This window comes from Erinaceus europaeus, chromosome X (genome assembly GCF_950295315.1).
Source record: "Erinaceus europaeus chromosome X, mEriEur2.1, whole genome shotgun sequence".
NCBI classification, from domain to species: domain Eukaryota; kingdom Metazoa; phylum Chordata; class Mammalia; order Eulipotyphla; family Erinaceidae; genus Erinaceus; species Erinaceus europaeus.
This window is the reverse complement of record NC_080185.1, coordinates 110,382,325-110,395,033: the sequence shown is the minus strand read 5'-3', so window position 1 is coordinate 110,395,033 and position 12,709 is coordinate 110,382,325. Positions and strand designations below refer to the sequence as shown.

The 12,709-nt window shown below is 41.5% G+C and overlaps 1 protein-coding gene across 1 annotated transcript in view; it reads left to right on the top strand.

Annotated features, from left to right (window-relative positions):
• LOC103127157 (melanoma-associated antigen B18-like) overlaps positions 1-11,799 on the top strand; it is a 94,954-nt gene extending 83,155 nt beyond the window's left edge. The window contains exons 3-4 of the mRNA XM_007538050.2: positions 9,759-11,094; positions 11,221-11,799. Coding sequence (XP_007538112.1) covers positions 9,821-11,062 — 1,242 coding nt within the window. The 5' untranslated portion in view covers positions 9,759-9,820 and the 3' untranslated portion in view covers positions 11,063-11,094; positions 11,221-11,799. The remainder of the gene's footprint in view (positions 1-9,758; positions 11,095-11,220) is intronic.
• The last annotated feature ends 910 nt before the right edge of the window (positions 11,800-12,709 follow it).

Genomic DNA, 12,709 nt, shown 5'->3' with positions numbered 1-12,709 from the left:
ACTCATTCATTAATGCTTACCTTACTCTTGCCATGGTAGTGACCTAACTTAGATTTGTTATATAAATAATCCAATAAAAGTGCTTCCTGGGGCGAGGTGTTGGTCCACCCAGTTGACTGCACACATTACCGTGCTCAAGGACCTGGTTTTGAGCCCCTACTCCCCACCTGCAGGGGGACACTTCATGAGCAGTGAAGCAAATCTGTAGGTATCTTTCCCCTTGTCTATCTCCCTCTACCCCCCTCCAAATTTCTCTTTCCTATAAAATAAAGTAGACCAAAAAAAGAGGGGAAAAAGTTGTTGGAAGCAGTGGATTAGTAGCAAAGACACCAAGGCCCAGTGATAACCGTGGTACCAGTGATTAATGATGAAATAATACTGTGAAGTCAAGTGTTTGAACACTTTCCCCCTGCAGGTGGGGACCAGAGGCGTGAACCCAGATTCTTTTTTTTTTTTTGCCTCCAGGGTTATTACTGGGGCTCAGTGCCTGCATTATGAATCTAGTGCTTCTGGAGGCTATTTTTTCCTTTTTGTTGCCCTTGTTGTTTATCATCGTCATTATTGTTGTTATTGCTGTTGTCGTTGGATGGGACAGAGAAAAATGGAGAGAGGAAGGGAAGACAGAGGGGAAGAGAAAGCACCTGCAGACCTGCTTCACCACTTGTGAAGCAACCCCCTGCAGGTGGGGAGTTGGGGGGTCCTTGTGCCGGTCCTTGCGCTTCGCGAGATGTGTGCTTAACCTGCACTACCGCAGGGCTCCCTGAACCCAAATTCTTGTGCATCATAACAAACACTCAAACAGGTGGGGCAACACCCAGCCCCTCAAAAGGCAGAATTTTAAAGTAACCTATAATTGTTCACCCTCTGCATAATCTACTCAGACTCAAAACTGGAAGAACCTGCGAATGTGGTAGTCAGTCACTCCCGTGATTAAGTTCTTTCTTTTTTTTTTTTTTAATTTTTTATTTAAGAAAGGATTAGTGAACAAAAGCATAAGGTAGAAGGGGTACAACTCCACACAATTCTCAACACCCAATCCCCATAACCCACCCCCTCCCATGGTAGCTTTCCCATTCTCTATCCCTCTGGGAGCATGGACCCAGGGTCGTTGAGGGTTGCAGAAGGTAGAAGGTCTAGCTTCTGTAATTGCTTCCCCGCTGAACATGGGCGTTGACTGGTCGGTCCATACCCCCAGTCTGCCTCTCTCTTTCCCTAGTAGGGTGTGACTCTGGGGAAGCTGAGTTCCAGGACACATTGGTGGGGTCTTCAATCCAGGGAAGCCTAGCCAGCATCCTGGTGGCATCTGGAACCTGGTGATTGAAAAGAGAGGTAACATATGAAGCCAAACAATTTGTTGAGCAATCATGGATCCCAAGCTTGGAATAGTGGAGAGGAAGTGTTAGGGAGGTACTCACTGCAAACTCTAGTGTAGTCCTGCTTTCAGGTATATATTTTGCAGTAGTTTATGAATACGTGTGCACATAAGCTCTCTCTCACAGAAACTGGTGTATATCTAGGTTATGGGACTTTGTTGGAAAGTGAACTACCTGAGATGAAATTAGAGTGTACTATTAAAGGAAAGGTCTCACCCGATTAAGTTCTTAAAGGGCACAGCTGACTTTCAGAAAGGAAGATTGGGCTTTCGAGATAACTCAAGTGGAGCGTGCCTGCTTTGCTACCCACATCTGAGCCTGGCCCTTGTGGCCCTAGGGGAAGCTCCAGTACTGAGATGTCTTTCCCTCTTCCCTGTCTCTATCTAAAAGAATAAATAAATAAAAATAAATGATTCAAGCAGTAATGCCCCTGCAATAACTAAACAAAAGAAAAATAATATCTTTAGTGGAGCCAACATGACCAGATAAGCCCTCAAAAAAGGGCAATGGGGCTGGGGAGATTGCATAATGGTCATTCAAAAGCCTTTCAAGCCTGAGGCTCTGAGGTCCCAGGTTCAATCCCCAGCACCACCATAAGCCAGAACTGAGAGGACTATATGGCAGGAGTGGCCTTTAACATCTCAGAGTCAGGAGTGGCCCCTTGTCTGACATCTATCCAAGGAACCTCAGTCTTACCCAATTACAACGAACTCTAATTAGCCAGCAACCTGAATCCTTCAAATGAATCCTTGCCTAAAACTTCCTGACAGTAAAACGGCATGGTAAACAGGACACACTGAGAGTAAGGACCTGAACAGTGAACACAAATGAGTCGCACCTAAAGAATTATTCAGCCATGGAAAATTAATCCACTGATATTTCATAGGAGGGGTCAAGAGTATTTTTAGAACTTTCTCAAAAGTGTTCAACAAATATTTTTAAATAACAAGTAATTTGTAAATTTTACAAAAGCATTTTCTCATATACTTTTATTTAATCATTTCGCAGCTCCATACAGAGAATAATCTTGGGTTGGAGAAATAGCATAATGGTTATGCAAAAAGGCTTTCATGCCTGAGAGACCACAGTTCCCAGGTTCAATCCCCAGCACCATTATAAATCAGAGCTGAGCACTACTCTGATAATAATAATAATAATAATAATAATAATAATAATAATAGAATGAATTTATTCTCTAATTTTTAAGTTTCATATACTGTGATTTTATTGCTCAAAATCATTAAGGCAAACAGTGAAATGATGCCTAAATGTTCAAACAAGATAACGTATAATTATGTAAAAGTCTCATGGTTAGGGCCATACAAGTTCAGGGTAAGATTCATTCTTCTTTATTTAAAACTATAACATCTTATTTCTCACTCACCTTAGTCCTCACTCCGACTCAATACTTCCTTATCATTCATTATTAATGTTAACTTATTTCCAAAATGAAAGTTCTACCCAGTATGTTTGTTGTCTTGCAAGTGAAACTTATTCAAAAATGTTGGTATTCTGAGTTTACAAACTGGCTCCTGACTGTTAGTCTGGCGTCATGTCACAGGTGTTGGCTAACTGAGAGCAGCTGAACCTATTCCTCTAAAATGCCATTCATCATTAAAGGGCCATGTTTCTCCTTCAAATCATCTTCTTGGTTAGAGTTGATACCTCAGCAAATGAGGCAAGGGGATGGGGAAGTCTTCAGAACTTGACTTCATTGGCACTGTGACCACTAAAATGGCTGAAATGTTACTAGAAGCAACAAACATGGGTGGACGACTTGCTCATGTTGAACTGTAGTAGAATAAAAAAGGCAAAAAAAGTCTCCAGCCATTGAAAAGCTGAAGGTGTCATGAGTCAAATCATCCTAGAGGATGTTTCTGTTTGAGGAATTATGCCATTCAGAGAGAAGCAGGATAGGCAAGGGAACAAGAGAAAAGTTCTAATAGATCAAGAACTCTAAAATAGCCAGAGATAAGCCTGTGTTTGTAACCTAGGACCTCTCACCCAGAGGTTAAGTGTCTGCTCTGCCAACTTTCTCTTTTACCAAGAAACATGTGCAAAAAGGTACCTACTTAAGAAATAATCATTCAAAAGGCCCAGATATCCAGTTGTCTAACAAGTGGAAGAAGATTTTAGAAACTTTAATAAACTTAAAAGTTAGCATAGTAAAAAATCTGGTTTTTATCACATTAACATATAGAATCCTAATATGCAATTATGAGATCCCTATAATTGGTAAGTTTGTGAACCAAGAACAAAGAATGTCATAATTTTTTTTAATATTTATTTTATTTATTTATTCCCTTTTGTTGCCCTTGTTGTTTTATTGTTGTAGTTATTATTGTTGTCGTCGTTGTTGGATAGGACAGAGAGAAATGGAGAGAGGAGGGGAAGACAGAGAGGGGGAGAGAAAGACAGACACCTGCAGACCTGCTTCACCGCTTGTGAAGTGACTCCCCTGCAGGTGGGGAGCCGGGGTTCGAACCAGGTTCCTTATGCCTGGCCCTTGTGCTTTGCGCCACCTGCGCTTAACCCGCTGCGCTACAGCCCGACTCCCAGAATGTCATAATTATTTCTAGTCTGCTGGCATGTAAGTAGCAACACTCATACTTGCCATATTCACATTAGACTTTTTAAAGAAAAATCAGAACTCAATTGGCATACTGTCTGGTTATCCATATGGGGAGTACAGGCAGTGGTGTGACCACATGGTTAAGTTCATACATCTCCATGAACAAGGACCCCAGTTTAAGCCCCAGTCCCCACAGCTTCACAAGCAGTGTTGTGTGTGTCTCTCTTTTTAATTGCCACCAGGGATACCACAGGGGCTCAGTGCTGGTACTACAAATCTGCCGGTGGCCATTTTTCCTCTTTGTTTTTTCTTTCTGTTTCATTTGATAGGGTAGAGAGAAACTGAGAAAGACATCTGCAGACCTGCTTCCCCACTGCAGGTGGGAAGCAGAAGGTAATGTGTGCACTCAATCAGGTTGCAGGTATCTCTTACTTGCCCTCTCTCTTCCCTTCTTTCTATTCCTGTGTCTATCAAAAAAGAAAAAAGAAATGGCCATCAGAACAGTAGAGTCACGGTGCAGGTACTTGAACCCTCAAAAAATATTTAAAAACTCAGTCATAAAATTTGACAACTAAGATGGCTGGGGAAGCAAGTTTGGGAGGACCTGAGGGGGACACAGAACTTTGATAGGGAGTGTAGTGACATATACCAAGTCTAAGTATAAAAATACTCCTGAAATCTGATAATTCTGTAAAACAATGTTAAATCACTAATAAAAATATATTTTAAAATAGAAAACAAAGAAACTGAATCCTTTCAACAAAAGCTCATTTTAAATAAATCCTAGAAAAATTTCCTGTTTTCCAAATTCAAAACTATATGTAAGCACAAGTAACATGAAATGTAGCAAAGACTAGAGCCTGAATATTGATTATTCTACAGCTGCTCATTAATCATCCCTAGGATAAATGAATTGTTCAAACAGTTCTTAAATGGTTTATCAAATGATTCATTATTTAAATTATACAATACAATATGCTTTGGGCTAAAATTCTTTTTGATAATAACAAGACAAAGATTTAGTTTTCTTTACCTATCCAGCTCTCTCTTAACAGAATAGTGGAGACATTGTAAAGCTCATCTCAAGAAAGCAAAATAGAGCCCATGTGTTTACAATTGTGCTGTAAACAATTAACCTTCTATAAAGTGGAGAAAATAAAAAATTAAAAACAAATTGGAGGAAAATAAAAGGTTCTACTGAAAGGGGTGTTTTAGTTAACGTCAGAAAGAATTTGAGAACTGCATTTCAGTAGCCCCTAATAGATTAAGGGATGGCAATAATGCTCCTGAAAATACTGTCAATATCACCACAAAAGAAACACCTATTACATATGTCTCAGTGGAATTCCATAGTGTCACCATTAGAGTGCGCCAATCAATGCACAAATAAACCTTGATCTAAACAGGCTTAAGATACCTTCTACAACCCACAATGACCCTGGGTCCATGCTCCCAGAGGGATAGAGAGTGGGAAAGCTATCAGGGGAGGGGGTGGGATATGGAGATTGGGTGGTGGGAATTGTGTGGAGTTGTACCCCTCCTACCCTATGGTTTTGTTAATTTATCCTTTCTTAAATAAAAAAAGATACTATCATTACTAAACTTTATTAATGTATCAGGCACAATGTGCTATTTTTTAATTTTTCAAAAAGTTATTTTATTTTTAGAGTAATACAGAGAGGGAGAGGGAGAGGGGGAGGGGGAGGGGGAGGGGGAGGGGGAGGGGGAGGGGGAGGGAGAGGGAGAGGGAGAGGGAGAGGGAGAGGGAGAGGGAGAGGGAGAGGGAGAGGGAGAGGGAGAGGGAGAGGGAGAGATTCACCAGATTACTACTGCTCCTGAGGGAGGGAGAGGGAGAGAGAGATTCACCAGATCACTACTGCTCAGCTCTGGCTTATGGTGGTGCTGAAATATGCTATTTTATTTGTGCATACGTTTGGTGCTAGGAATGAAACTCATGGCCTCACCACTGAGCATGTGCTCTACCACTGAGCTACATCTCTGACCCAAGTTAAAATAATTTTTTATAAATATGTCTACAAACTTGTAAATCCAATAAAGTAGAACTGTAGCAAAATATATAGCCCTATATAAGTCTATATAGAAATACAAAACTTGGGGGGGGGCGGGTGATAGTGCAAAGGGTTAAGCACACTTGATGCAAAGCACAAGGACAGGCATAAGGATCCTGGTTCCAGCCCCCAGCTCCCTGCCTTCAGGGGAGTCGCTTCACAAGCAGTGAATCAGGTCTGCAGATGTCTATCTTTCTCTGCCCCTCTGTCTTCCCCTCCTCTCTCAATTTCTCTCTGTCCTATGTCTTATCCAACGACAACATCATCAACAACAACAAAATAAAACAAGGACAACAGAACGGAAAATGAGTAATAAAATTTTTTTAAAAGATAAAAGACTTGTTGGTCCAGGAGGTGGTACAGTGATAGAGCTTTGGACTCCCAAGCAGGAGGTCCTAAGTTTGATTCCTGGCAGCATAGGTGCCAGAGTGATGTCTGGTTCTTTCCCTCTCCTCCTATCTTTCCCATTAATAAATAAATAAAATCTTTTTTAAAAAAGAAAGAAATATGAAACTTGGAGGCGTGGTTAGCATAATGGTTTATGCAAAGAGATTCTGATACCAGAAGCTCTGAAGTCCCCGGTTTAATCCCCAACACCACCATAAACCAGTGCTGAGGAGTGCTCTGAAAAGAGAGAGAATAAATAAATACAAAACTTCACTGAATGATAAAAACTGAAACTCCCAAAATGTTCTAGTCCCAACAACATTTAAAGTCTATTACAGGGGCCCAGGTAGTAGCATACCTGGTTGAGCACAAGGACATGAGTTGGAGGCATTGGTCCCCACCTGCAGGGAGAAAGCAGTGCTGCAGGTGTCTCTCTTTCTCTCTCTACCACGCTCTTCCCTCTCAATTTCTCACTGTATCTATCCTATAAATAAAAATAAAACAAAAGAATTTAAAAGACTATTACACCAAATGTTAAGGGGAAATGTACTACATTAAGGAAACTCAACTATATAAGAAAGAAGTTAACTTAGTCAACCACTTTTTAAAAAAATATATTTATAAAAAGGAAAACACTGACAAAAACCATAGGATAAGAGGGGTAAAACTCCACACAATTCCTACCACCAGAACTCCATATCTCATCCCCTCCCCTGATGGCTTTCCTACTCTTTAATCCTCTGGGAGTATGGACCCAGGGTCATTGTGGGGTGCAGAAGATGGAAGGTCTGGCTTCTGTAATTGCTTCCCCGCTAGATGAGTTTGCTTCAAAAAATAAAAAAGTTCTTGAGTCTAACTTACTCAAAGTTGTTTTTTTTTTCCTTTGGTTTGTTTGTTTTTGCCTCCAGGGTTATGGCTGGGGCTCAGTGCCTGCACTACAAATCCACTGCTCCTTGTGGCCATTGTCTCCTTTTTATTGGATACAGAGAAAATGAGAGAGGTGGGGAAGATAGAGGAGTGATAAAGACAGACACCTGCAGACCTTCTTTGCCACCACTTGTCAAGTGTCCCCCCTGCAGTTGGGGAGCCAGGGGCTCGAACCCAGATCCTTGTGCAGGTTCTTGCACTTAGTATTTGTGTGCTTAACTGATGCACCCTCTCCCCATCTCTTTTTGTCTGAATTAAAAATATTTTTAATTATAAATATTTTAAAAAATTAAATTTTAAATTTTAATGTAAATTTAAAATGTAAATTTTATAATGTAAAATGTAAATGTAAATTTAAATTTCACAATTTTTTAAAAAATGTATGTTATGAATGTATTCCTGGGCTTCTCCCAGAGTCTGGAAAAAGCAGTAGCACTTTCTTTTTTTCCTCTTCCTCTCCCTCCATTTATCTTTTGATTGCTCAGCTCTGGCTAACAACAACAACAAATTCATAGTATATCCAATACAGAATTAAATGGTGAAACAGAGAATGTTCACAGACTATAGAGATTGTATCACCTTTGGGAAAAAACTGTATAGTGGAATTCACTTAGATAACAGATGGAGAAAGCATTTGATCATTGCAGGGAGGAAGAAATGAAAAACTTTAATAAAAAAATTCAACAGGAGTTTATGGTAATAACTTTTAGCAAACTTACACTGGGATGAAATCTCCATATGGCAAAACCAACACTGCAGATATCTAAGTGTGAAATATTAGGAAAAAAGAAACATTCATAGTAAAATCCAGAGTACAGTAATTTACACAGCTATGGTATTGATTCTGTTATTCAAACCTGATTTGAGTTGCATAGCCAAAACACACTCGCACGTGTGCGTGCGCGCGCGCGCACACACACACACACACACACACACACACACAGTAATGAACAGTAGCATGCTAAAAAAAAGAAAGTAGCATGCTCTTATTAAAAACCTCAAAAAAAAAAAAAACAGCTGCCAAATATACAAATGTAAAAGGAGCTGCAGCAGGAGGACGCTTCACAGGTGGTGAAACAACACTGCAGGTGTTTCCCTCTCTCCCCTCTCAATTCCTGCTGCCTCTCTCCAAAACAAATAAGTAAATATAATTTTAAATAAAACCTGCAGAAAGCCGATGTAAATCAATATCGTAAAATCAAGAGTCTAGTCACATAAAATGATTAGGTGGGAAACAGAACTGCAGCAATATATAAAAAACAATAAAGAAATCTAACAAATGTGCACATAACCTTCTTTAAAAGATTACTTTGAGTGAAAGAGAAAATGAGAGGAAGCTCAGAGCAGGTTCAACTTTGGCATAAAGGGGTGTTGAGGCCAGAACCTGGAACCTCTGAGCCCTCAGGCAGGCAAGTTCTACGTCCTCATGTTATTTCCCCAGACCTGTACACAGCCTTTCTGGAAAGAAACTGCTCAAAATCTTAGGTAAAAAGAAGTTTACAATAGGATATTTAACCAGGGCAGTATTAACAGCATTTAACCAAGGCGAGCGGAAAAGTATTAATTATTGAATTATATACAAACATGTCTTACCTGATGGGTTTGGTCGAGTTGGCAAAGTGATAACGCCCACCCTAAGAGGGGCTTCTCTAGCAGATGAAACCCTGTGTCAAACAAGAAATGAGTAACTTTAGAAAAACAACGGGGCTGGGGTGGTGGCACAAAGAACCCCTTTACTGTCTCAGGAGGTCCAGGCATGGTGGCTCGGTCCAGGCTCCTCCTTCTGCGGCTCAGCGGGAAATGAGCCGCTTTTTCTCTGGACTCACACACACAGGTTTCAGGCTTTGTCGGAAGTCACGAGAGATCCCCTGAGGGAATTCTGCCCCTCATGAAAAAGCAGAGGATTCCCCCACACATACACACTTAAGTACCTTGTCTTCGCGGCTTCACGAGGTCGCCAGGTGCGTTTTACCGGAAGCACTCGCCGACTTCCGCCAGGCTGGTGACCTGGAGCCTGTCACCTGAGCAGAGGGCAGCACTAGAGCGGCAGGTGTAACCCTCACCTGCTGAGCTGCTGAGTCTGATCCCACCTCCACCTCCACCTCCACGCTCATGGCCCGAATGCTCCCTGCCTGCCGCCCAGGGAATTGGTGCCCTGGGGAGAAATCAGGGTCTGAAGATGCAGCATTGGGCCAGTCGAATGAGGAGTCCAAGGACTGGTCAGTGGTCAAGTTTAGCATCCTGATTTAGAACAAACGTGATAAGCCCCCATAGAAATGGGGCGTTCCTGAATAGCCCCCCGCCCTTCACTCCTACCTTGTGGGTTTCTAAAATATTATCCTACAGGGAATCAACAGAGGTGGCTTTTGGAGTTCAAAGTAGAATCTCCCTACTGAAGCTGTGTTCACCGTCTCTTCCTCCATCTTCTAGGGTCGCTTCTGCATCAAGCCAACTGCTTGCACTCGTACCTGCTGTCTCTAAGCAGAATCATCATGCCTCGAGGTCAGAAGAGCAAGCTCCGAGCTCAAGAGAAACGCCGCCAGCTCCGCGGTGAAAGCCGGTTTCTGAAGACTGCCCAGGCTTCTGTGGCAACAGAAAAAGATCCCGCAGCCTCTGCCAAGCCTCAAGTTGAAGATTGGTCTGCCAAGACTCAGGTTGAAGAGCAATCTGCCAAGCCTCAGGTTGAGGGTCAGTCTGCAAAGCATCAGGTTGAGGATCAGTCTGTCAAGCCTCAGGTTGAGAGTCAGTCTGCAAAGTGTCAGGTTGAAGATCAGTCTGCCAAGCCTCTGGTTGAGAATCAGTCTGCCAAGCCTCAGGCAGAGAATCAGTCTGCCAAGCCTCAGGCTGAGGATAGATCTCATAATTTTCCTCCTATTGGGACATCTTGCGAGCATAAGGTGCCTCAAGAAACCCCAGCTACCATCGGTGCTGCGTCAGCCATAGCAAATGCTGATTCAGAAGAAGGTGCCAAAAGTCAAGATGTGGCACCCCCCAGAACGTCAAGTATCCCTGAGCTCTGGCGCAGAGACCCATTAAACAAGAAGGTGATTTTGTTGGTGCAGTTCTTGCTGCAGAGGTATCAAAAAAAAGAGCCAATTACAAAGGCAGACATGCTGAAGTTTGTCATAAAAAAATACAAGTATCACTTCAACGAAATCATCAAGAGAGCCTCTGACCACATGGAACTGGCCTTCGGTGTTGATCTGAAGGAAGTGGATCCCATCAGGCACTGCTACACCCTTGTCAACAAACTGAACCTCTCCTCTGATGGAACGATGAATGATGAAGAGAACATGCCCAAGACTGGCCTTCTTATGATTGTACTGGGTGTGATCTTCATGAAAGGCAACTGTGCCTCAGAGGAGGAGATCTGGGAAGTGCTGAATATGATGGGTGTGCATGCTGACAGGAAGCACTTCATCTATGGAGAGCCCAGAAAGGTCATCACTGAAGATCTGGTGCAGCTCAACTACCTGGAATACCGCCAGGTGCGCCACAGTGAGCCTCCCCGCTATGAGTTCCTATGGGGCCCCAAAGCCAAGGCTGAAACCAGCAAGATGAGAGTCCTGGAGTTCTTGGCCAAAGTGCACGATACAGTCCCCAGTGCCTTTCCATTCTGGTATGAAGAGGCTCTAAGAGATGAAGAAGAGAGGGCCCAAGCCCGAGCTGCAGCCAGGGCTCGCACCACAGCCGTGGTCAGTGTACGTTTCAGAAATGGCAACTTCTACCCTTAAGCAAGCTGCGCTTCAATTTGGGGGATGAAAAGGTATGTTACCATTTTCATATTGTGTGTGGGGGGGTTCAAGGTAAAGCTGGAGAAGTAGCTATCATCTTTGTGTTCCTGTTACATATTAGTAACTTGGAATTTTACTTTTCTTTCTTTTTCTTCCAGGTTATCTTGCAAATACTGATCTACGAGGCAAATTGTTTTCTTTGTGGAAGAAATGGGCAGTCAGCATTATAGGTAGTTAATTTCTCTGGTGGGTGTAGAGAGAACATATCCATCCTATATGCTAAAGTTGAAGTTGTATCTTTCTCTCTTTCCTTTTGCTAAATTTTTAAAGATTGTTTAAGAGAAGGTTTTAATCATTTCAGAATTTAAAGTTACTAACATCTATTGTGGGTCAGCCAGTAGGCTTAGGATTATGAGTTAAGCAACTGGGGAGGAGACCCAGTGGGTAGAGCATATGCTTTGCATTCATGACAGACTTGTTTTAACCCCTGGAAATGAATATAATCAGAGTGCTCTGGTGTCTTTGTATCTCTCTTTTTCTATCATTAAGTAACTAAATATATTAAAAGTATTAGAGGGTTGATTATTTTGTAAAATGCACTGAGGAATCATATTTAGTGAAATAGAACAACAAAATGGCATTGTAATAGAAATTTCTTTGTAAATGTAAAAAAATCTAACATTAAAATTATTGGAATAAAAATAGAGGGTAAATAAATATGTTCATTTCTTGCTTTCCTTTATGCACTTCAGTCTGTAATATCACATAAATAAAAATAAAAATTCATACTTAGAGTTGCTTAATTTATTTTTTAAAAGTAGGGGAAAGAAAATGCCTATAAACTAGAATCCTTGCCTTTAGAATTTTACAATTAAATAGTAGTGATCACATAGGGAAGATGGCGAATTTCCTCTAAGATCCAAAGGAAAAATAGGAAGTAAAGAGGCAAGGAGGCAGGGAGGGGTTTCGGATACTGGGAAAGGGGTGCCTGAATAAAACAATAAGGTAAGGATCCCTTGAGGAAAGGAAATCTTGGGGTTGGGGAAACTACAAGTCCCCTAGTGGGATACACTTTTAATTTAAACTGGGTGGTAAGATAAATGAAGTGTGACTGGTGACTAAAGGTCAGATATACAGATGGTGTTTCTCACTGTTGAAGGACAAAACCTTGGAAGAGAAAGCTATTCTTAAAAGTTATTTTATGGGGCCAGACAGTGACACACCCAAATGAGTACACACATTACCAGATATGAGGACCTGGGTTCAAGCCCCCATTCCCCAGCTGCAGGGGATTCTTCACAAGCCATGAAGCAGGTCTGCAGGTGTCTCTATTTCTCTCTCCCTATATCCCCATTTCCTCTCAATTTCTCTCTGTCCTATCAAATAAAAATAGAAAGAAAGAAAAATGGCCACTAGGAGCAATGGATTTGTAGTGCCAGTACCAAGTACTACTAATAACCCTGGTGGCAAAAAAAAAAATTAATATCATCAGTAAACCATAGAATGATCCTTCTGGGGGTAGTGTTTAACTCAGAGCACCGCCTAATTAATTGTCTTTATGGAAATGTTTAAAATTTTTCTGAGAATTAAGAGTATTATTCCCTTGAGGTGAAGTGCCAGGAAATTATTGTGTTGAATTGGGTAAGA